Here is a 26,189-nt window from a genome sequence, read left to right on the forward strand (position 1 = left end):
TGAAAAATGGGCTCTGTGTGGGATTGTCCGTGGGTTACATAATGGCCCCATGTTAATTGCCCAGATGGATTTCATGTAGGATTGCACTTGGTACTAGGTGGTACCCAAGTGGGCAACATGCACAAGACCCATCTCGATCCCAGCTTTAACCCAGTTGACATTTGTATGCGGGGCCCCTGTGGTTTTGAAATGGCCTGAAAAATGGGCTCTGTATGGGATTGTCCGTGGGTTCCATAATGGCCCTATGTTTATTTCCCAGGTGGATTTCATGTAGGATTGCACTTTGTACTAGACGGGACCCAAGTGGGCAACATGCACAAAACCCAGCTCGGTCCAAGCTGTCAATATTTGTATGTGGGGCCCATGTTGGTTTGAAATGGGCTGAAAAATGGGCTCTGTATGGGATTTTCTGCAGGTTCAATAATGGCCCCATGCCAACTGCCCACATGGGTTTCATATAGAATGGCACTTATAAACAGTTGGGCTCCTTACTGGGCAAAATGTAATAAGACCCATCGTGGTCCCAGCTTTAGTATTTTTTTTTTGTGGGTACTACAAGGTTACTGCATGGGCTGAAATATGGGCTGAAAGTGCGTTTGTTCACGGGTTCCATGTTGGCCCAAGCAACTTACTCATTTAGGTTTTATGCAGGATTTCACAGGGCTGTAGGTGGGGCCCAACTAGGAATCATATGCATGTGGCCCAACTAGGGATCATCTGGGTTCCATCTAAATGAGAAGCAACACCACACATACAAGTTTTTAAGCAGTAGAGAACACAGTGAGACTGAAATATGTTCAAAATCCAGCTTTATTTAACTAACCATCATGTCATGTTTATGTCACAATGGCACAAAACTATTTTAGAACCAGCCATGGGTGTTTGGGAAAGCTGCCAACCCACCATATTTGAGAACACGATTGACAGAAAAAAACACAATAACTACAACAGCTAGATGCAGCTACTTATAACCTTATAACCTTTTCAGTCAAATTTAAACTGCAGCCATCTTTTGGTGCATTCTTGATGCCCTTTGTCCTCCTCTGTCTCTTGCTCCAGTAAACCATTTTGACAGTGCCCTCTCAGCTTCTTGCTGGTTGACCTTTGATGTCAGGGGGTTGTTCTTAAGAGCCTCTGCAAAAACAAATTAATTTTTAATACAAACAAATTAATTTTACAAATAGGGATGGTCTGATCAATTTGCCGCGGATCAGTAGCGGCAGATAATCACATTATGGATGACTCAATTCAGACTATTATTTTCATATGTCGGGCTTTACAGGATTAAGTAGGCATGTGGGGAGGAAACTGGAAGGTATGGAATTCAGTAAATAATTATACTGTAACAGCAGACATTCTGTCTGCAGATTTTAAAATGAAATTAGTAACACTTTACAATAACGTTCTATTTTTTGTTAGTTAATTACCTTTATAACAATGACAAATACTTCTAAAGCATTTATTAATCTTAGTTCATGTTAATGAACAACATTTACTAATACATAACCAAAATAAAACATTTTAGCTGTTAATACAGTATAGTTTAATGAACCTGAGTTAATATGAGTTAACAATTGTTAGTTGTGTTTTCATTAAATAATGGACAATACCCTAACAAAAGCATTGCTCACTGTTAGCTGATAGTAGTTAATGCATTAACCAATGTAAACTTATTGTAAATTGTCACCATCAAATTTAAGATCATTATTAACAACTGAAGTTTTTACTTCGTTAATTTACTTACCATACACAACGTTGAAAATACGCAAATCTTTAAACTTTTTTTTCCCATGACGGCCAAACAAATTGTACTCCAATGCCAGCTCATTTGAAAAGACGTATTTCATCATTCTTCTCGTTGCGTCATCTATACTTGTGCCGCCCACATCTGCCACCATGGCAACCTAAGGATGAGAGCCAAAGATAGAAAACAAAGGTTTACATAAACTGCAAAAACAATAAGCTAAGATTAATAAAAGAGATTCCTGAAAGTATACAGAAAATTAGTTGCAATAGATATTTTTATATCAAATGGTAATTTGCAATCTATGTACAAATACTTTAAATTAAACTTTATTTTAGACTTAAAAAGCTATAGCAATAAAAAAAGAAAAAGAAACCACAACAATTTATCAATTAAAATAAAACTGTGAGCCTGTCCTCCAACAAAAAACGACCATATAGGTTGTTTATGCAAGCAAACCAGACTGCAAATCCAAGACTGCAAATACAAGAGTACAAAACATTATTATGAAAACGATCTTTTGCCGATAGGGGTGCAATTGTAGTATACGCTCTGATGGGTCGTATTTCAGGGATTTGGACAAACAACCTATCCGAGCGTATTGGTTGAAGGACAGGTTGAAAATTGTAGGCCTTATAACATAATGTAAACTTACAACAGCAGACATGACACTACGATCCCCCAGCTTCTGATCAAGAGCCTCAAGGTCAGCCTGGGTTTTCAGAGGTAAGACAACTCCTTCAGGAACCTCTACCATTGATCCGTCTTGCTTTTTCAGCAGGGCATTCAACATCTTTCCATGAACACGTTGTGTCTCCTTCACTTCTTCTAAAACTGTTAGAATTTTAGTGAACATGGCTTCACAAGTTGGGCTGGACACTCCTCGGGCCGTCGGGCTGGTAACTGTAGCTGGGGAGCTGGCAACTCCTCGGGCCGTCGAGCTGGTAACCGTAGCTGGGGAGCTGGCAACTCCTCGGGCTGCGGGCCTGGACACTCCTCTGGCCGTCGGGCTGGTAACTGTAGCTGGGGAGCTGGCAACTCCTCGGGCTGTGGGGCTGGTAATTGTAGCTGTGGGGCTGGTGCCTCGTTGGGCAGTGGGGTTTTGGAAGTAATTGCTCACTTCTCTCACTGCTGGCCAAAGGAGTTGGTTTGGTGGAGTGGGTGGAAGCTCCTCTGAAGAATCTGAATTCTCACTTGATTGCAGTTGGGTGCTCAGTTGACTCTGGAGGATTTTTGCACTTGGCCTAGAGAAGTTAACACAAACATATAAGACACACTTCACCTACTACCTTCATATTATTTCTAGAGTGCATGGAATTTGACCTGAATTGCTCCAAATAACACCTACCTTTTTTTTCTTGAGATATTTTCTGTGTCTGTCAAGTCTGATGAATACTCAGCTTGGTGGAGTTTAACCCTAGCTTCGGCATAAGATGCTATAAAACACAATGATACACAAAAGGAGTGAGGCAGATTTTGAAATTCACATTAGCGTTTAGTACCACGAATGCAACATTTGTTCCAGAATATATGCAAATAACTATAAATCAGATTTCACATCTTATTTGCAAAGTGCTATTGTGGTTGCAGGTTTTCTTTGCTATCTATCAAGAGCACATCTGATTTAATTAATAAACTGTATCAAGCCGGTGTGATCCTCTAGGAGTGAAAACCTATAGTTATATCAGCCCTTTATGTATTACTTTGGGAAACAAAGGGTGTACTCACACTAGGCACGGTTGCCATGAACCGGGCCCGAGTACGATTGTCCCCCCTCCCCACTCCCCCTCTGGCCTGCACTCACATATAGGGTTTCAGCATTCGTGCCGGAGCACGCTTACGTCATTATGATGCGACGGTTTCGGGATAAACAGGAAGAGCGGCGCTCTCTGAACACAATGGAGTGCATCGCTCTGTTTTCTTTGTGGATAATTTTGTGTTGTTTGGTCCACAGCGCTCTCACAGCCTGTTGTTAAACAGATGTGTTGCCTTAGTGGCGCGAACATTTTCACGTAATTGTGCTGTTCGTATGAGGATGTTTGCAAGGTACCAGCTGAAGTGCAGCAAGGACTTTGAAGTTTTTAGTTTTTATGCGTTTTGCACCTCTGCCGTAGACCAAAGCGACCCTTTCCCTGCCATGTTGGTTTTGGAGCGTCGCAAAACCGTGATGCAAAGCGTCCTTTTCCGTGCTCCGGCACGGTTAGCGCTCACACTGCATGCGAACCGCGCCCGAGTCCAACTGAACCATGCCCTGGCCCACCTCTTCCAAGCGGGCCAGGGCCGGCTAATCGAGCCGCGCCCGGGCACGGTTCGGAGCACTCACACTAGTCAAACGAACCGCGCTTTTCTGGTCAAACGCACTCGGGCATGGTTCAAACTGGCTAGTGTGAGTACACCCAAAGATGTAAAGAAATTAACACAAACATAAAGAGTTCAAGGGTCAAATAACTAATTAATAGAAGCAAAGTATAGCAGTATTTATTCTACTATATTTAATAAAGGAGGAAAATCAGTTACCTGCGTTTCCCATTACACGAACGTTACACGCTATCCAGTTGCTGGCTGGTGGTGTGTGCTCTTTTACAGCCTTCGTTACATTGGATAGTGAGACTGGTGGCCACCAGCATACTTTTCTCTCTGTGCCCTTGAACCACTCGAATGGAATTATGTCCATTTTCTTGCAGCCATCGGAGTCAACCTCATCCACAAACTCCACAACACTGAACGAGGACACCCTGCAGAGTTCAATAAATCATGTACTGTGTAGCTGAGGCAAAGCCACAAACATATGATTAAGAGGCAATAAAAGCAGCGGTTTAGTGAAGTCTGTCACTGGAGCACTGGAAAGCTGACCAGATAGTTTTGATAGCAGACAGACTCCAAGTGATGTAGAATCAAGGGGGTAGTTGAAAAAACATGTCCCTGTCTGAAAAAGTTCATACACCACATGTGTTCCTCCAGTCACAGTGGAATGCACAATGTTCCGCACAATCCCAACTCTTCCCTCAAGTTCAAAACAATTGGTACCAATGGAGCTTGAAATCATTGTGTCTTTGTGTTTGAACATTTTGTATTGAACATACTGATGCAGTGGAAATTCTGTCAGCATTGGTCCAAATTCATGAGGCTGTGTCAGTTTAACATTTTCAGGCATTTCTTCGGACATGTGAGCAAATAATTGCCTTTCATAAACACGCCTGACAATTTGTTGCACAGGATTCTGTGGTCTTCTCACCATTTTTTTCAACTGTCCCAAATAATTTTCAAATGGAAAACATGAAACTGAATCCAGAGGGCCATACTTTTTAGCATCATCTGCTAAATGTAGAAGACTGTGTGTATTGTTTACCAGATATTTTGTCCCATATATCTTCTCAAAGTTGGTAACAAAACATCTTAATAATTTTTGGGCATACCCATAGAATTCTCTACACATAGGAGACAAAAGTATTCTCATAGCAGATGACAACAAAAGAAAGTTTTTGTACTGTTGATGTGGTAATCTTTGAAAAAGCACAACAGGCCCTGTATATAATAAAAACTGCCTGAATTCTGTAGCCTTCCATTGGCTGTACTCAGTCAAAGAACGTGGCTTTCTGGAGAAGCTTCGAGGTAAGCTTGGTCTACACAGTTTCAAGTGATCAGAGATAGCAGATAGAGTAGAAGATGAAACCCGACACTGCAATGGTCCCTTGAACCACAGAGCAATTAATTTACGGACAATGCCCAAGCAAACTAAATGCATATAGTCCAAAGGAAAACTGGAAACCATGCCAATGCCTAGGCCCTGGAGAGGTGATTTAGAGTGGTGGTGCTCTTCATCAAACATTTGATCAAACTGAGTGTCTGTTCTTAGGCTTGAATCCATGTCAGGAAACACAACTTTACCATCAAGATAAATGCCATACTGCGTGCAACGCTCACAAGAACTGTAGCCACCATGTCCTTTGACACATTTTAAAAAGGCTCTTGCTGGAGTGTCACAGATAAACGCATCTGGCAGTGGTACATTGTAGTGTTTACCATTAAAGGTTACACCAACTCTTGTGACAACTTTTAAATCTTCTATAAAATCATGCATGAAGTCGTTTACAGATTCAGGTTTACAGGGACCTGCATAGACACCAATTATAAACACATTTGTCTTTGGTAATTCAACTATTTGACCTAATATAGGCCACAACTGCATATTAGAGCTCCTAGAAAGAGGTAATCCATCAACATTCACACGAACAGTCAATGTATCTGTTGTCAGTTCACTCTCGCTTGTAATTTTCAATTCTGAAATTATTGCACTTGTAAGGCCAAAATGATAGTAGCTACCCTGACCCATCTTTTTCACATCACATTCTTTCACTGTACTGAGGAGAGTTCTGGGGTCCTTTGGTAAATCTAAACCTAGCTCCAAAAGAATACCTAATAGTTCTGAAAGTGCAGAATGAGATACATTTCGGTTAGCTGCCCATTCAGCCAGTTTCTTTTTTGCATCACTATGGGGTTCCTCTTCCGGATTATCAGAGCAAGAATCTTCATCAGGATCACTTGCCATGTACAAGTCATCAACGTCAGTATCAACATCAAAATCCAGATTTACAGTTTCATCAGCATTGTCCTCAATATTTTGCACTGCCTGGTCCACAGCCTGATCTGCCTGCTCCAAAGCCTCCATTGCAATATTCATTAAATGCTGCTGCACTCTGACTTTGATTCTTCTCCTCCTCGTCCGTGAATTGCCATTAAGGTAATCCATTTCACTACAACACACAGAGACCAGGGGCAGAAAGCGATATGTACTGTATGCTGCGTCTTCCAGAGGTCGCATTTGAAGGCTGATTATGTCATCAAGGATGTCTTATTTAAGGAAAGCAAACTTAATAAAAATGTAGTTATTTTTAGTGAGGTGTCAAATATTGTAACTTCTTAATTTGCAATCTAAGGGTTACTTTTCTTAAATGAGATCATCTCAATGACGTATGCATCCTTAAAATAAGACCCCCGAGGATGCAACTATTGGAGCAGTTAAGTCGAGTCATCATTTACCTATTATATTTAGTTTTGAGATCAAAAATATGCATAATGGAAGAGAGTTTAGAATTTCAGCATTTAATTCTTGATATTTATATGCGTAGGAGTTGGGGCTGTGTGATTAATCGGAATTGATTTCCAATTTTCCAACGATTATGAAAACAAGTTAATCGATGCAAAACGATTAATGTGCAGCTGCTGCATTCTGTCCCATGCACCTTCCTTTCATTCACAGCGGTGCACTTTCATTCCTCCCTAAAAGCCCAAACCAAATCAGCCAAATAAGTGAGTGTTGTTGTCACAATCCCTGTACTGTCTTGTGTTTGGTAGGACTTTTATGTAGAAATAAATTCTTAGATCCCCATCGTTTCTGTGTTCACTTCCTGTGTTTGGTTCCGGTTTCTCCTTATGCCTTGTTTGTCACCATAGGTACCCTTATTAGTTCCCATGACATCAATCACCAACACCTGTCCCATGTCAGCCCCTTGTTAACCAGTCTATTTAAACCTCTGGGCTTCAGTTGTTCGTTGGTCGTTGTTGCTGTTTGGGTATCAACGTTGTTCCCCTGCCTCTGCTTTGTAGCTGTTACCCCTGTTTTTGGATTATCTTGCATTTATGTTCGTCTATTAAACTTGTGTTGCTTAGGGATCCTTATGGAGGCGGGGAACAATGACAGGAATACACAAACAGCAACAACAACTGAAGCCCAGAGGTTTTAATAGACTGGTTAACAAGGGGCTGACGAGGGACAGGTGTTGGTGATTGATGTCATGGGAACTAATAAGGGTAACTATGTGACAAACAAGGCATAAGGCAAAACACGAAATAAACACAAAAAACAATGGGGAAATAAGAATATACTTCAACATAAAAGTCCACCAAACACAAGACAGTACAGGGACCGTGACAGTTGTAGAATGCAGTCTGTTGTTGCTAAACTGCGGGACGTGCTTGATACTAAACAGTGTTATTAAAAGCGTATTATGCCAAGAAAGAGATACTGTTCTCTAGGTAGCCTCCAGTGATGCGCGGGTCAATGTATAAACAACCCGCACCTGACCGATGTTTTCAAATAACCCGCCCGCAACTCGGACTGCAAAAAAAGAAAAAGAAAATATTGTACCCGACCTGCTTCCTAACCTGCATTTTTTTAAAGTAGTAAATGTGTCGCCCCTTTATATTCATTTAATTACTTAAATAGACTATAGCCTACAGCATAATAAGCGTTATGACAGCACACATAAAGCTTGCCACAAAGAACCAGTTAAAGTAATGATTGTGAATGTGTTTAAATTAGCAAGGACTCATTTAATTGTTTAGTAATAAACTGGTGTTTACGGAAGTTCTAAGTGGCCATGCATTATAATATTTTTTCTTCTTGTTTTCTCGTTATAACGACTTAATTTTCTCGTTATCTTGATATAACGAAGTTCGTTTTCTCATTATAACGACTTTATTTTCTCGTTTTCTCAACATAACGAAGTTCGTTTTCTCGTTATAACGAATTAATTTTCTCTAAGAAGTTACAAAACTGCGCCAGCAGGTGGCACTATAGACCTGAATATAACTGATGGGGAGTTGTACACTATCCACTTTACTGTAAGCGGACCTTCCTCGTGATCGCTATAATTTGTGCAGTCTTCATTACTGACATTTAATTAATTCATAAATGTTAAATGCTTGAATCAATATGAATATTTTGTGTATTAAGTTCCTGCTAGATACATGAGTTTCACCAACGCGTTCTGTTTCATAAAATAACTGCTTATCAAAACCAAGGTTGACATCACTGTATTCTGTTTATCTACAGTAGGACGGGATTTAACGATGTAGGCTGATGTGCTTCTTTTCCTTATTACTAATCTTTATTGTTAACCATATTGATGAGAAATGTGATAACAAAAAGCTCTCTGCTTTGCCATCTATAGGTCTTAACCAAGAGTAGCCATAGCGGTCCATTCGCTATTAAAAGTGCATCTTCTCTTTTTCGTGGCCACACTGGCCATGGCTGCTTAACCTTACTGAACAGCGCGCATGCTGTCCAATTTGAGATTCTTGATAAGGCGTTCATGCACCACTCAACAGTTTGATTGATGTACGACTCAGCCTCTCGACTAACGATTTTATTGCTCTCCTCTGAACTATTGGACCTAGTTAACAGTGCGCCTGGACGTATCCGTGTATTTTCAGGGTCGAATGAAAAAGTGGGACAGATTCTCAATTTGAATGAGGCGGGACAAAGGGTAAAATTTCTGCACAGTACAACAAAGCGGGACAGGTGGTCACTCTATTCGCGCCATTTATTCAGCCAATAAAGTGTAGGCCTATGTTTTTCTCAACTGTGTTTAATACTATATAAATTACAAGGGTATTTCAAATGCCCCGACCGACCGTGACCTGAATATCATTAAAAATATTTGTGGATGACTCATAACCGCGGGCAACTGCGGGTGACCGCAGGCACCCGCTCATTTTGGATCAAGCCGCGCATCAATGGTAGCCTCCTGTGCGTGTGTTCCGAAATGACCGTATACAGCAGAGTTATTTTACATTTGATTACTTTATTAATTTTCTGTTGTAGGCTATTGCATGTAGGTAACACCACTGTTGGTGCATCTTCCTGAAAAACCTAAAACACTATTTATTTAGGGCGTTCACACTTGGCGTCTTTTTTGACAAGTAAAAGTTGACGGGGTGCTTTTTTAGTAAAAAAAAAAAAGAAAAAAAAGCTGCAGCAATTGATTCCAAATAGCCAAGGGTGTCTTTTGAGTGAGTGAGTGACGTGACATACAGCCAAGTATGGTGACCCATACTCGGAATTCGGAATACTTTTGTCGCTATAACAACAGCTGCTACAGTAGTCTATGCCTGCCAAGTTCCGGTAAAAGGTAGGTAACATTTTGTTATCAGCTGGTTATGGAATTTATAACTTTTGCTGAGCGAACGTTAATGTTAGCTATCGTTAGCAGATAGTTTTGTTAACGACAAGTAGTAGATGATACACTTATCTTTACATTAAGGATCTGTCCAATCTTTTCCCAAACAGGGTCTTTATGGTGTATATTATAGTACAGTTTTGTGCTCATGTAATATAACTCCTTGTGCTACGACATTAGTACAATAAGTCCATATACCAGCACCTTCACCATTTTTTCTTGTTGTTATGAAAAGGACAGGTCTCGTTAAGATGCTTTGAGCTGCAGAAAAAGACATTGGCGGTGGCGTTTGAAAACATGGTTTACTTAATAGAATATTATAATGTAAAAAAAAAAGACAGTGTGAACAACACACACTAAATTTGAATTTTTGTTTTGTTTTATTTTTGTTGGTTTTGTTTCTTTGTTCTTATTGTATTGGTGACTGTTTACTTTTTTCTTTTTTTTTTAATTGTGAAATTTCACTAACATTTCAAATTACTCATATCATGAAATAAGACTATAATCATCCACCTATAATCGTGCTAAATAACCATGATTTCAATATTGACCAAAATAATCGTGATTATGATTTTTGCCATAATCAAGAATCTTAGTTAAACTACATTAAAACACAGCACTTGTTGTATTATAGTATGTTGTATAAAGTCAATTTAGCTAAACTATTGGGACATCTGTCTAAAATGTTTTTAATAGCTAGGTGAGTTTTTGATAGCTATGTGAGTACTGTTACATGTATTGCTTAATAAATGCCCCTGGATGGTATTAGCCCTGTGTTGCAGTTGTGAAGAATTTACTGTTAAAAAGCATAAGCCAACATCAATTGTGGGGGGAAAATTGAGCAATTCTAAAGTTGAGAGAAGATGAAAATTCAATGAGGCATTGTAAAAACATTGTCCATAACCGATATAACAATTTTTATAAATACAAAGTATATCCTTAGTGAAACTATATTTGAATATAGAAAAATAATAAATTCAAATTACTTACATGGTATATAGAAGAACACCTGCCAGCTATTCAGTATCTGAAAAAGAAATTAAATAAATCAAAAGTATGATGATGCTCCTAGTAGAAAAGGCTGTTATTCTAATGTTTGATTAGAGGTTATGGTAGCCACCTTCAATGTAGAAAAATAAGGGTCAACCATTCATGCCGGTCAAAAAGAAAAAAGAATGATAAATAGAATAAGAATCTAACTGATTATTGCAACACATGACAACTTGACAGCTCAACAATAAAACATGAGAACATTGTAAACAATGTGAAGTGTACTTGATATTATCATTTTATTTCTTTATCACTTTTTAAACAATTCTGAATGGGGTGAATATTGAATATTTAATTATTTTAATTAAATCAGGACTAAATATAATTAAGTGTCCCACTTTTAACTATAAATTAACACTTTTTAAAAACTTTTTAATGCAATATATTGTATATGACAGGATTAGCTTGATCATAAATTATTAAACATTATTTATAATATTAATAACATTCTAATAATAAAACATTTAAAATCGTTATACCAACCGATATAAAAATATATTTATAATATCAATTACCGGTAATAATCTGTCTAATAATGTCTAAACATAACAGGTTAGGGCTCTGATAACGTATGAAATATTATATTAATACGTAATAATATTTATCCACCGTGACTGGGATTTTTGACAAACTGTGGAGTTCGGCTTACAGACCCACTGATAACTTTATATTTGGATTGGTTCCTCTTCTGTTTAACGAGCGGACATGAGCTCAAAGTGTTTAAAAAATGCGCGGGTTTACGGCGCACCGAGCACATGAAATGTGTAAATGGGCTTCTCTAATACTTATTCTTTGATTATTTATTTTTATTTGATACAGTTAAATTAAAGATGCATGGAATTTAATCTCAAAAAGACTAGAAGAATGATAAAAAATATATATATAATATATATATTCTGCTGATAAACAAACGTTTGTGTGTTTAAACTTCGAACTATTTGACCTTACTGGTTCTATGCCCCATTAAATGACTTCGTTATTTTTATTTTACATTTCACGAGTTCCAATCTCGCATTGTTAAATCAATTATAGCAAATTGACCACTTCCCCCTCTTACAGCTAAATGAACTTCTCTATGAAATGTGTTATATTCTATTGAATTATACAGTTTATTAAAACACATTTACAACATCATCATAATAATCAAAGATGTACTACTCACCGCAGTAACCGGCAGCTCAATCCTAGACCGCCAACAGATTGCAAAATGGCGCAATTGGCTAGTGATTGGTCGATCATGAGCGATTCGTTATGACACGTGACAAAAGAAAGACTCGGAGGTCAAAGTAATCATTTATGTTTCTCATAAAGTATCTTTGGCTGCATTGTATGATTTCCTAATTTAGAATATGATTAAGATTGCGCAGGTGGGTGTGTTTGGGGAATTTGGGTGTTAAAAATATAACAACGCGACTCAAATGAACAAAATGACTTGAATAAAGATTCGTTCAGTTTGATGAACGAGATCGAACAAGAGAGTCAGTAAAATGATCCGGACTCCTGCAGTTTATATAAATATATATAAAGAAAATAAAAAATAAATATATATATATATATATATATATATATATATATATATATATATATATATATATATATATATATATATATATATATATATATAATAGCTATACATTTATAACACTTTTTATTATATAACTTTTGCATAAAATTGCAAAAAACATATTTAACGGTGCAGTGAGGGTTTCAAGCTTTAGGCACACACACAAAATTGTAAGAAAATCACACAAAACAAAAAAAGTTTCTGCTGCTCTTATCCGTACTACAGAGATTGAAATTATATCCATTATTATTATTATTGTTAATAATATGATTATATTTTAACATAAATTTCGATTTTTGAAGTGGTGTTTTAATCAAAATATCATACAATGCTAAAATGATAACAAAATAATCACTAGAAATAATAATGATTAAAAAGTTATGTATATCTTGAATTGATTAAACATACAAAATAATAATAATAATTAAAAAATATATATTTTTACACTTTTCAACTGTTTTGTTATAGGCCTATTAAACGTTACATTGTGTCAACGTTAAAACAACAACTGACATTATTTCAACCATATTTCAACTTAGTGGGTCAGTTATGTGCCAACTACGACTGTAAAGGAAAGTCTGTACTGTTGGCCTCAAAAGAAAACTCAACACAAAACACAATATGCTAAATGCTAAATGAATGACACTGCACTTTTTTCTGTACTCCTAATGCTGCAAATATGATTTCTGAATTTACAATGGATTTTCCCTTCAAACCATGAATTTCCATTCTATTTCATCATCTTAACTGATGTGCCCCTTTCAATAATCAAAACCCTAATCCCAATTTCAAAATCTCTAGAATTACATTGTCACTCACTGACTGACCAGTAAACTCTGGAGTATCTCCATTGAATATAAGGGCATATGGCTGTTGTTAGGGGTTTGACTTCTACCCATCTCTAAGCCATTATAATTCCATTATTTTGATAGATAATTACACATTCTTCATATTATACAGTGACCATTTTCTGGATATTTTGAACCAGTTGTATAGATTTTAAAATAACTATATGGAGATAAGCATTTTGCAGTAACTCACAAACTCAGACAACTAAAAGTTGACACTTTGAATATGTAATGTCAATGATTAGGGTTGGAACTAATGTCTGCTGAACACCCACACCCACAGAACTGGATTTGAAGAGCCATGGCCTGTACCCACATACACTATATTGCCAAAAGTATTTGGACAAATCATTGAATTTGGCTGTTTCAATCACTTCCATGGCCACAGTTGTATAAAATCAAGCACCTAGGCATGCAGACTGCTTCTACAAACATTTGTGAAAGAATAGGTTGCTCTCAGGAGCTCAGTGAATTCAAGCATGGTACCAGATTTCCACCTGTTAAGTCAATTTGTGAAATTTCCTCACTACTTAATATTCCACTGTCAACTGTTAGTGGTATTAAAAGTCAATTCAAGTCAAGTCACCTTTATTTATATAGCGCTTTAAACAAAATACATTGCGTCAAAAAAAAAGAACAACATTCATTAGGAAAAGGGAAAACCAGGCTCAGTTGGGGGCCAGTTCTCCTCTGACCAGACGAAACCAGTAGTTCAGTTCCAGGCTGCAGCAAAGTCAGATTGTGCAGAAGAATCATCTGTTTCCTGTGGTCTTGTCCTGGTGCTCCTCTGAGACAAGGTCTTTACAGGGGATCTGTATCTGGGGCTCTAGTTGTCATGGTCTCCGCTGTCTTTCAGGGCAGTAGAGGTCCTTTCTAGGTGCTGATCCACCATCTGGTCTGGATACGTACTGGATCCGGGTGACTGCAGTGATCCTCTGATCTGGATACAGACTGGATCTGGTGGCTACGGTGACCTCGGAATAAGAGAGAAACAGACAAATATTAGCGTAGATGCCATTCTTCTAAAGATGTAAGTACATTGGGTGTTATGGGAAGTGTTTCCGGTTCCGGTTTACCTAATTAATGCAGCCTAAAAATCCTTTAACGGATTTGGATATTAAAAGCATATTAGTATGTTATGTGTATGCCAGGTTAAAGAGATGGGTCTTTAATCTAGATTTAAACTGCAAGAGTGTGTCTGCCTCCCGAACAATGTTAGGTAGGTTATTACAGAGTTTAGGCGCCAAATAGGAAAAGGATCTGCCACCTGCAGTTGATTTTGATATTCTAGGGTTTTCAGAATGTAGCGGACGTAGAGGAGTATAATGTAAAAGGAGCTCATTCAAATACTGAGGTGCTAAACCATTCAGGGCTTTATAAGTAATAAGCAATATTTTAAAATCTATACAATGTTTGATAGGGAGCCAGTGCAGTGTTGACAGGACCGGGCTAATATGGTCATACTTCCTGGTTCTAGTAAGAACTCTAGCTGCTGCATTTTGGACTAGCTGTAGTTTGTTTACTAAGATTGCAGAACAACCACCCAATAAAGCATTACAATAATCTAACCTTGAGGTCATAAATGCATGGATTATAATTTCCTCGTTTGACATTGAGAGCATAGGCCATAATTTAAATATATATTTTGAAGTTGAAAAATGCAGTTTTAACAAAGATTATAAATTATAAATGTACTGTATATAATTGTTTTAATGATTGTACAGATATATTTACAGGTGTATAGTTTATGATGTAATTTACAGATGCACAATTTATATTAATTACATAATTCATTATATTCACAATAATACTTGTATGTAATTACCCATTCAAAACCCATATAGAGATTACCAATGTGGGTACTACCTTGGGCTCATGTAGGAAACCTATATGGGACTGATTGTGTTTGCCCATGTCTGACCCATACGGTTTATCAAAGTGGGCCCTATATGTTTGTCCCATTCATTACCAATATAGAGATGACTTATGTGGGTCCTACCTTGGGCCCATGTAGGCAGCCTATATTGGACTGTTTTCGTTTGGCCATGTCTGACCCATATAGTTTGGCCAAGAGGGCCCCATATGTATTTACCCATTCAGAACCCATCTAGAGATAACCTATGTGGGTACTACCTTGGGCTCATGTAGGAAGCGTATATGGGACTAATTGTGTATGCCCATGTCTGACCAATAAGGTTTATCAAAGTGGGCCCCGTATGTTTTCCCATTCATAACCGATATAACCCATAAGAGCATAGGCCATAATTTAAATATATTTTTGAGGTGGAAAAATGCAGTTTTAATAAAGATTATAAATGATAAATGTACTGTATATAATTGTTTTAATGATTGTACAGATATATTTACAAGTGTATAGTTTATGATGTAATTTACAGATGCACAATTTATATTTATTACATAATTCATTATATTCACAATAATACTTGTATGTATTTCCCAGTTCATAACTCATATAGAGATTACCAATGTGGGTACTACCTTGGGCTCATGTAGGAAACCTATATGGGACTGATTGTGTTTGCCCATGTCTGACCCATACGGTTTATCAAAGTGGGCCCTATATGTTTTTCCCATTTATTACCAATAAAGAGATTACCTATGTGGGTAATACCTTGGGCCCATGTAGGCAGCCTATATGGGACTGTTTGTGTTTGCCCATGTTTGACCCATATGGTTTGGTTAAGCGGGCCCCAAATGTATTTACCCATTCATAGTCCATATAGAGATTACCTATGTGGGTATTACCTTGGGCCCATGTAGGCAGCCATATGGGACTGATTGTGTTTGCCAATGTCTGACCCATATGGTTTATCAAAGTGGGCCCTATATGTTTTCCCCATCCATAACCCATATAGAGATTACATATGTGGGTACTACCTTGGGCCCATGTAGGCAGCCTATATGGGACTGTTTTTGTTTGCCCATGTCTGACCCATATGGTTTGGCCAAGAGGGCCCCATATGTATTTCCCCATTCAGAACCCATCTAGAGATTGCCTATGTGGGTACTAACTTGTTCTCATGTAGGAAGCCTATATGGGACTGATTGTGTTTGCCCATGTCTGACCCATAAGGTTTATCAAAGTGGGCCCCATATGTTTTCCCATTCGGAACCCATCTAGAGATTACCTTTGCGGGTACTACCTTGGGCCCATGTAGGCAGCCTATATGGGACTGATTGTGTTTGCCCATGTCTGACCCATATGTATTTGTCAAGCAGGCCCCATGTGTTTTTCCCATTCATTACTCATTTAGAGATTACCTATGTGGGAACTACCTTGGGCCCATGTAGGCAGCCTATCTGGGACTGATTGTGTTTGCCCATGTATGACCCATATGGTTTGGCCAAGCGGGCCCCATATGTATTTACCTATTGAGATCCTATCTAGAGATTACTTATGTGGGTACCACCTTGGGCTCATGTAGGAAGCGTATATGGGACTAATTGTGTTTGCCCATGTCTGACCCAAATGGTTTATCAAAGTGGGCCCCATATGTCTTCCCATTAATAACCAATATAGAGATTACCTATGTGGGGACTACCTTGGGCTCATGTAGGAAACCTATATGGGACTGATTGTGTTTGCCCATGTCTGACCCATACGGTTTATCAAAGTGGGCCCTATATGTTTGTCCCATTCATTACCAATATAGAGATGACTTATGTGGGTCCTACCTTGGGCCCATGTAGGCAGCCTATATTGGACTGTTTTCGTTTGGCCATGTCTGACCCATATAGTTTGGCCAAGAGGGCCCCATATGTATTTACCCATTCAGAACCCATCTAGAGATAACCTATGTGGGTACTACCTTGGGCTCATGTAGGAAGCGTATATGGGACTAATTGTGTATGCCCATGTCTGACCAATAAGGTTTATCAAAGTGGGCCCCGTATGTTTTCCCATTCATAACCGATATAACCCATAAGAGCATAGGCCATAATTTAAATATATTTTTGAGGTGGAAAAATGCAGTTTTAATAAAGATTATAAATGATAAATGTACTGTATATAATTGTTTTAATGATTGTACAGATATATTTACAAGTGTATAGTTTATGATGTAATTTACAGATGCACAATTTATATTTATTACATAATTCATTATATTCACAATAATACTTGTATGTATTTCCCAGTTCATAACTCATATAGAGATTACCAATGTGGGTACTACCTTGGGCTCATGTAGGAAACCTATATGGGACTGATTGTGTTTGCCCATGTCTGACCCATACGGTTTATCAAAGTGGGCCCTATATGTTTTTCCCATTTATTACCAATAAAGAGATTACCTATGTGGGTAATACCTTGGGCCCATGTAGGCAGCCTATATGGGACTGTTTGTGTTTGCCCATGTTTGACCCATATGGTTTGGTTAAGCGGGCCCCAAATGTATTTACCCATTCATAGTCCATATAGAGATTACCTATGTGGGTATTACCTTGGGCCCATGTAGGCAGCCATATGGGACTGATTGTGTTTGCCAATGTCTGACCCATATGGTTTATCAAAGTGGGCCCTATATGTTTTCCCCATCCATAACCCATATAGAGATTACATATGTGGGTACTACCTTGGGCCCATGTAGGCAGCCTATATGGGACTGTTTTTGTTTGCCCATGTCTGACCCATATGGTTTGGCCAAGAGGGCCCCATATGTATTTCCCCATTCAGAACCCATCTAGAGATTGCCTATGTGGGTACTAACTTGTTCTCATGTAGGAAGCCTATATGGGACTGATTGTGTTTGCCCATGTCTGACCCATAAGGTTTATCAAAGTGGGCCCCATATGTTTTCCCATTCGGAACCCATCTAGAGATTACCTTTGCGGGTACTACCTTGGGCCCATGTAGGCAGCCTATATGGGACTGATTGTGTTTGCCCATGTCTGACCCATATGTATTTGTCAAGCAGGCCCCATGTGTTTTTCCCATTCATTACTCATTTAGAGATTACCTATGTGGGAACTACCTTGGGCCCATGTAGGCAGCCTATCTGGGACTGATTGTGTTTGCCCATGTATGACCCATATGGTTTGGCCAAGCGGGCCCCATATGTATTTACCTATTGAGATCCTATCTAGAGATTACTTATGTGGGTACCACCTTGGGCTCATGTAGGAAGCGTATATGGGACTAATTGTGTTTGCCCATGTCTGACCCAAATGGTTTATCAAAGTGGGCCCCATATGTCTTCCCATTAATAACCAATATAGAGATTACCTATGTGGGGACTACCTTGGGCCCATGTAGGCAGCCTACATGGGACTGATTGTGTTTGCCAATGTCTAACCCATTTGAAAAACCCAAATGGGCCCCATTTGTGTTGCCCATTCTGGGCCTATGCACTCATTTCCCATTAGTGACCCAAATAGGACCCACATAGGGAGCCCACCTGTTTTTGCCCATGTCGGACCTACTTAGCTGACCCAAGTGGGCCCCAGCTAAGATGCCCATTTTGGGACCATGCCCACTTGGTACCCGTGTAGCCCAGGCATAAACCATGTGGGGCCGACATATACATGTTGGCTGGGTAATTACCAGTTGGTTTAAGATTTTTGGAAATTTTTCACAAATTATATAATAATCTTGCAAGAAAAAAAGAAAGGAGTCAATGCCCCATATCTGAATCTTAGCAGGTATGGGCCTGGTTAGTAATTGGATGGGAGACACCCTGGTAATACCAGTTGCTTTAAGATTTTTGGAAATTTTTCACAAATTATATAATAATCTTGAAAAAAAAAAAAAAGTCAATGCCCGATCTCTGAATAATAGCAGGTTTTGCCTGGTTAGTACTTGGATGGAAGACGGCCGGGAAATACCAGTTGCTGTAATATTTTTGGCAATTTTTACTAATTACATAATAATCTTGCAACAAAAAAAAAAAAAAAAAGAGTAAATGCCCAATCTTTGAATCTTAGGAGGTATGGACCTGTTTAGTGCTTGGATGGGAGACCGCCTCGGAATACCAGTTGCTGTAATATTTTTGGAAATTTGTACTAATTATATAATTATCTTGAAACAAAAAGAGTCAATGCCCAATCTTTGAATCTTAGCAGCTATGGACCTGTTTAGTGTTTGGATGGGAGACCGCCTCGGAAAACCAGGTGCTCTAATATTATTGGAAATTTATTACTAATTATATAATAATCTTTAAAAAAAAAGAAAAAAAAAAAAAAGAGTCAATGCCCGATCTCTTAATCTTAGCAGGTATTGGCCTGGTTAGTGCTTGGATGGGAGACCGCCTGGGAATACCAGGTGCTTTAAGCTTTAGGGTTTTCTTTCCTACTTATATTAGATTGGCTGATCTTTAAATAGCTCTCTCTTTGCAGCAGTCTTCGCTTATGGCCATACCACCCTGGCTATGCCAGATCATGTCTGAGCTCGGAAGCTAAGCAGGTTTGGGCCTGGTTAGTAATTGGATGGGAGACACCCTGGTAATACCAGTTGCTTTAAGATTTTTGGAAATTTTTCACAAATTATATAATAATCTTGAAAAAAAAAAAAAGTCAATGCCCGATCTCTGAATAATAGCAGGTTTTGCCTGGTTAGTAATTGGATGGGAGACCCCCTGGTAATACCAGTTGCTTTAAGATTTTTGTAAATTTTTCACAAATTATATAATAATCTTGAAAAAAAAAAGAGTGAATGCCCATTCTTTGAATCTTAGCAGTCATTGACCTGTGTAGTGTTTGGATGGGAGACCCCCTGTTAATACCAGGTGCTCTAATATTATTGGAAATTTATTACTAATTATATAATAATCTTAAAAAAAAAGAGCCAATGCCCGATCTCTTAATCTTAGCAGGTATTGGCCTGGTTAGTGCTTGGATGGGAGACCGCCTCGGAATACCAGGTGCTGTAAGCTTTTGGATTTTCATTCCTACTTATATAATGTATGGGCGATTTGATTGGCTGATCTTTAAATAGTCTTCTCTTTGCAGTATCCTTCGCTTGCGACCGTAACAACCTGGCTATGCCTGATCTCGTCTGCTCTCGGAAGCTAAGCAGGTTTGGTCCTGTATAATGTACCGGCGATTAGATTGGCTGATCTTTAAATAGCTCTCTCTTTGCAGCAGTCTTCGCTTATGGCCATTCCACCCTGGCTATGCCAGATCATGTCTGAGTTTGGAAACTAAGCAGGTTTCGGCCTGGTTAGTAATTGGATGGCAGACCCCCTGGTAATACCAGTTGCTTTAAGATTTTTGGAAATTTTTCACAAATTATATAATAATCTTGCAAGAAAAAAAGAAAGGAGTCAATGCCCCATATCTGAATCTTAGCAGGTATGGGCCTGGTTAGTAATTGGATGGGAGACACCCTGGTAATACCAGTTGCTTTAAGATTTTTGGAAATTTTTCACAAATTATATAATAATCTTGAAAAAAAAAAAAAAGTCAATGCCCGATCTCTGAATAATAGCAGGTTTTGCCTGGTTAGTACTTGGATGGAAGACGGCCGGGAAATACCAGTTGCTGTAATATTTTTGGCAATTTTTACTAATTACATAATAATCTTGCAACAAAAAAAAAAAAAAGAGTAAATGCCCAATCTTTGAATCTTAAGAGGTATGGACCTGTTTAGTGCTTGGATGGGAGACCGCCTCGGAATACCAGTTGCTGTAATATTTTTGGAAATTTGTACTAATTATATAATTATCTTGAAACAAAAAGAGTCAATGCCCAATCTTTGAATCTTAGCAGCTATGGACCTGTTTAGTGTTTGGATGGGAGACCGCCTCGGAAAACCAGGTGCTCTAATATTATTGGAAATTTATTACTAATTATATAATAATCTTTAAAAAAAAAAAAAAAAAAAGAGTCAATGCCCGATCTCTTAATCTTAGCAGGTATTGGCCTGGTTAGTGCTTGGATGGGAGACCGCCTGGGAATACCAGGTGCTTTAAGCTTTAGGGTTTTCTTTCCTACTTATATAATGTACCGGCGATTAGATTGGCTGATCTTTAAATAGCTCTCTCTTTGCAGCAGTCTTCGCTTATGGCCATACCACCCTGGCTATGCCAGATCATGTCTGAGCTCGGAAGCTAAGCAGGTTTGGGCCTGGTTAGTAATTGGATGGGAGACCCCCTGGTAATACCAGTTGCTCTAAGAATTTTGTAAATTTTTCACAAATTATATAATAATCTTGAAAAAAAAAAGAGTGAATGCCCATTCTTTGAATCTTAGCAGTCATTGACCTGTGTAGTGTTTGGATGGGAGACCCCCTGTTAATACCAGGTGCTCTAATATTATTGGAAATTTATTACTAATTATATAATAATCTTAAAAAAAAAGAGCCAATGCCCGATCTCTTAATCTTAGCAGGTATTGGCCTGGTTAGTGCTTGGATGGGAGACCGCCTCGGAATACCAGGTGCTGTAAGCTTTTGGATTTTCATTCCTACTTATATAATGTATGGGCGATTTGATTGGCTGATCTTTAAATAGTCTTCTCTTTGCTGTATCCTTCGCTTGCGACCGTAACAACCTGGCTATGCCTGATCTCGTCTGCTCTCGGAAGCTAAGCAGGTTTGGTCCTGTATAATGTACCGGCGATTAGATTGGCTGATCTTTAAATAGCTCTCTCTTTGCAGCAGTCTTCGCTTATGGCCATTCCACCCTGGCTATGCCAGATCATGTCTGAGTTCGGAAACTAAGCAGGTTTCGGCCTGGTTAGTAATTGGATGGCAGACCCCCTGGTACTACCAGTTGGTTTAAGATTTTTGGAAATTTTTCACAAATTATATAATAATCTTGCAAGAAAAAAAGAAAGGAGTCAATGCCCCATATCTGAATCTTAGCAGGTATGGGCCTGGTTAGTAATTGGATGGGAGACACCCTGGTAATACCAGTTGCTTTAAGATTTTTGGAAATTTTTCACAAATTATATAATAATCTTGAAAAAAAAAAAAAGTCAATGCCCGATCTCTGAATAATAGCAGGTTTTGCCTGGTTAGTACTTGGATGGAAGACGGCCGGGAAATACCAGTTGCTGTAATATTTTTGGCAATTTTTACTAATTACATAATAATCTTGCAACAAAAAAAAAAAAAAAGAGTAAATGCCCAATCTTTGAATCTTAGGAGGTATGGACCTGTTTAGTGCTTGGATGGGAGACCGCCTCGGAATACCAGTTGCTGTAATATTTTTGGAAATTTGTACTAATTATATAATTATCTTGAAACAAAAAGAGTCAATGCCCAATCTTTAAATCTTAGCAGCTATGGACCTGTTTAGTGTTTGGATGGGAGACCGCCTCGGAAAACCAGGTGCTCTAATATTATTGGAAATTTATTACTAATTATATAATAATCTTTAAAAAAAAAAAAAAAAAAAAAAAAAGAGTCAATGCCCGATCTCTTAATCTTAGCAGGTATTGGCCTGGTTAGTGCTTGGATGGGAGACCGCCTGGGAATACCAGGTGCTTTAAGCTTTAGGGTTTTCTTTCCTACTTATATAATGTACCGGCGATTAGATTGGCTGATCTTTAAATAGCTCTCTCTTTGCAGCAGTCTTCGCTTATGGCCATACCACCCTGGCTATGCCAGATCATGTCTGAGCTCGGAAGCTAAGCAGGTTTGGGCCTGGTTAGTAATTGGATGGGAGACCCCCTGGTAATACCAGTTGCTTTAAGATTTTTGTAAATTTTTCACAAATTATATAATAATCTTGAAAAAAAAAAGAGTGAATGCCCATTCTTTGAATCTTAGCAGTCATTGACCTGTGTAGTGTTTGGATGGGAGACCCCCTGTTAATACCAGGTGCTCTAATATTATTGGAAATTTATTACTAATTATATAATAATCTTAAAAAAAAAGAGCCAATGCCCGATCTCTTAATCTTAGCAGGTATTGGCCTGGTTAGTGCTTGGATGGGAGACCGCCTCGGAATACCAGGTGCTGTAAGCTTTTGGATTTTCATTCCTACTTATATAATGTATGGGCGATTTGATTGGCTGATCTTTAAATAGTCTTCTCTTTGCAGTATCCTTCGCTTGCGACCGTAACAACCTGGCTATGCCTGATCTCGTCTGCTCTCGGAAGCTAAGCAGGTTTGGTCCTGTATAATGTACCGGCGATTAGATTGGCTGATCTTTAAATAGCTCTCTCTTTGCAGCAGTCTTCGCTTATGGCCATTCCACCCTGGCTATGCCAGATCATGTCTGAGTTCGGAAACTAAGCAGGTTTCGGCCTGGTTAGTAATTGGATGGCAGACCCCCTGGTAATACCAGTTGCTTTAAGATTTTTGGAAATTTTTCACAAATTATATAATAATCTTGCAAGAAAAAAAGAAAGGAGTCAATGCCCCATATCTGAATCTTAGCAGGTATGGGCCTGGTTAGTAATTGGATGGGAGACACCCTGGTAATACCAGTTGCTTTAAGATTTTTGGAAATTTTTCACAAATTATATAATAATCTTGAAAAAAAAAAAAAAGTCAATGCCCGATCTCTGAATAATAGCAGGTTTTGCCTGGTTAGTACTTGGATGGAAGACGGCCGGGAAATACCAGTTGCTGTAATATTTTTGGCAATTTTTACTAATTACATAATAATCTTGCAACAAAAAAAAAAAAAAAGAGTAAATGCCCAATCTTTGAATCTTAGGAGGTATGGACCTGTTTAGTGCTTGGATGGGAGACCGCCTCGGAATACCAGTTGCTGTAATATTTTTGGAAATTTGTACTAATTATATAATTATCTTGAAACAAAAAGAGTCAATGCCCAATCTTTGAATCTTAGCAGCTATGGACCTGTTTAGTGTTTGGATGGGAGACCGCCTCGGAAAACCAGGTGCTCTAATATTATTGGAAATTTATTACTAATTATATAATAATCTTTAAAAAAAAAAAAAAAAAAAAAGAGTCAATGCCCGATCTCTTAATCTTAGCAGGTATTGGCCTGGTTAGTGCTTGGATGGGAGACCGCCTGGGAATACCAGGTGCTTTAAGCTTTAGGGTTTTCTTTCCTACTTATATAATGTACCGGCGATTAGATTGGCTGATCTTTAAATAGCTCTCTCTTTGCAGCAGTCTTCGCTTATGGCCATACCACCCTGGCTATGCCAGATCATGTCTGAGCTCGGAAGCTAAGCAGGTTTGGGCCTGGTTAGTAATTGGATGGGAGACCCCCTGGTAATACCAGTTGCTTTAAGATTTTTGTAAATTTTTCACAAATTATATAATAATCTTGAAAAAAAAAAGAGTGAATGCCCATTCTTTGAATCTTAGCAGTCATTGACCTGTGTAGTGTTTGGATGGGAGACCCCCTGTTAATACCAGGTGCTCTAATATTATTGGAAATTTATTACTAATTATATAATAATCTTAAAAAAAAGAGCCAATGCCCGATCTCTTAATCTTAGCAGGTATTGGCCTGGTTAGTGCTTGGATGGGAGACCGCCTCGGAATACCAGGTGCTGTAAGCTTTTGGATTTTCATTCCTACTTATATAATGTATGGGCGATTTGATTGGCTGATCTTTAAATAGTCTTCTCTTTGCAGTATCCTTCGCTTGCGACCGTAACAACCTGGCTATGCCTGATCTCGTCTGCTCTCGGAAGCTAAGCAGGTTTGGTCCTGTATAATGTACCGGCGATTAGATTGGCTGATCTTTAAATAGCTCTCTCTTTGCAGCAGTCTTCGCTTATGGCCATTCCACCCTGGCTATGCCAGATCATGTCTGAGTTTGGAAACTAAGCAGGTTTCGGCCTGGTTAGTAATTGGATGGCAGACCCCCTGGTAATACCAGTTGCTTTAAGATTTTTGGAAATTTTTCACAAATTATATAATAATCTTGCAAGAAAAAAAGAAAGGAGTCAATGCCCCATATCTGAATCTTAGCAGGTATGGGCCTGGTTAGTAATTGGATGGGAGACACCCTGGTAATACCAGTTGCTTTAAGATTTTTGGAAATTTTTCACAAATTATATAATAATCTTGAAAAAAAAAAAAAAAAGTCAATGCCCGATCTCTGAATAATAGCAGGTTTTGCCTGGTTAGTACTTGGATGGAAGACGGCCGGGAAATACCAGTTGCTGTAATATTTTTGGCAATTTTTACTAATTACATAATAATCTTGCAACAAAAAAAAAAAAAAAAAAGAGTAAATGCCCAATCTTTGAATCTTAAGAGGTATGGACCTGTTTAGTGCTTGGATGGGAGACCGCCTCGGAATACCAGTTGCTGTAATATTTTTGGAAATTTGTACTAATTATATAATTATCTTGAAACAAAAAGAGTCAATGCCCAATCTTTGAATCTTAGCAGCTATGGACCTGTTTAGTGTTTGGATGGGAGACCGCCTCGGAAAACCAGGTGCTCTAATATTATTGGAAATTTATTACTAATTATATAATAATCTTAAAAAAAAAAAAAAAAAAAAAGAGTCAATGCCCGATCTCTTAATCTTAGCAGGTATTGGCCTGGTTAGTGCTTGGATGGGAGACCGCCTGGGAATACCAGGTGCTTTAAGCTTTAGGGTTTTCTTTCCTACTTATATAATGTACCGGCGATTAGATTGGCTGATCTTTAAATAGCTCTCTCTTTGCAGCAGTCTTCGCTTATGGCCATACCACCCTGGCTATGCCAGATCATGTCTGAGCTCGGAAGCTAAGCAGGTTTGGGCCTGGTTAGTAATTGGATGGGAGACCCCCTGGTAATACCAGTTGCTTTAAGATTTTTGTAAATTTTTCACAAATTATATAATAATCTTGAAAAAAAAAAGAGTGAATGCCCATTCTTTGAATCTTAGCAGTCATTGACCTGTGTAGTGTTTGGATGGGAGACCCCCTGTTAATACCAGGTGCTCTAATATTATTGGAAATTTATTACTAATTATATAATAATCTTAAAAAAAAGAGCCAATGCCCGATCTCTTAATCTTAGCAGGTATTGGCCTGGTTAGTGCTTGGATGGGAGACCGCCTCGGAATACCAGGTGCTGTAAGCTTTTGGATTTTCATTCCTACTTATATAATGTATGGGCGATTTGATTGGCTGATCT

The 26,189-nt window shown here is 38.4% G+C and overlaps 1 protein-coding gene and 5 pseudogenes across 1 annotated transcript; 5 read left to right on the top strand and 1 right to left on the bottom strand.

Annotated features, from left to right (window-relative positions):
• Positions 1-886: 886 nt before the first annotated feature.
• On the bottom strand, positions 887-15,956 carry LOC113074919 (uncharacterized). Its single transcript, XM_026247641.1, has 7 exons — positions 15,934-15,956; positions 11,918-11,975; positions 10,696-10,732; positions 3,093-3,180; positions 2,400-2,988; positions 1,745-1,904; positions 887-1,134 (listed from the first exon to the last, which is right to left on the bottom strand). Exons 1-7 carry the CDS (start codon positions 15,954-15,956, stop codon positions 995-997), a joined length of 1,095 nt encoding a protein of 364 aa, XP_026103426.1. The 3' UTR covers positions 887-994.
• Positions 15,957-19,529: 3,573 nt separating this feature from the next.
• Positions 19,530-19,648, top strand: LOC113074930 (uncharacterized; annotated as a pseudogene).
• Positions 19,649-21,182: 1,534 nt separating this feature from the next.
• On the top strand, positions 21,183-21,301 carry LOC113074927 (uncharacterized; annotated as a pseudogene).
• A 1,403-nt stretch (positions 21,302-22,704) lies between these two features.
• On the top strand, positions 22,705-22,823 carry LOC113074921 (uncharacterized; annotated as a pseudogene).
• Positions 22,824-24,223: 1,400 nt separating this feature from the next.
• LOC113074931 (uncharacterized) lies at positions 24,224-24,342 on the top strand (annotated as a pseudogene).
• A 1,403-nt stretch (positions 24,343-25,745) lies between these two features.
• LOC113074932 (uncharacterized) lies at positions 25,746-25,864 on the top strand (annotated as a pseudogene).
• The last annotated feature ends 325 nt before the right edge of the window (positions 25,865-26,189 follow it).

The sequence above is a fragment of the Carassius auratus genome, unplaced genomic scaffold, assembly GCF_003368295.1.
Source record: "Carassius auratus strain Wakin unplaced genomic scaffold, ASM336829v1 scaf_tig00015660, whole genome shotgun sequence".
NCBI lineage: Eukaryota > Metazoa > Chordata > Actinopteri > Cypriniformes > Cyprinidae > Carassius > Carassius auratus.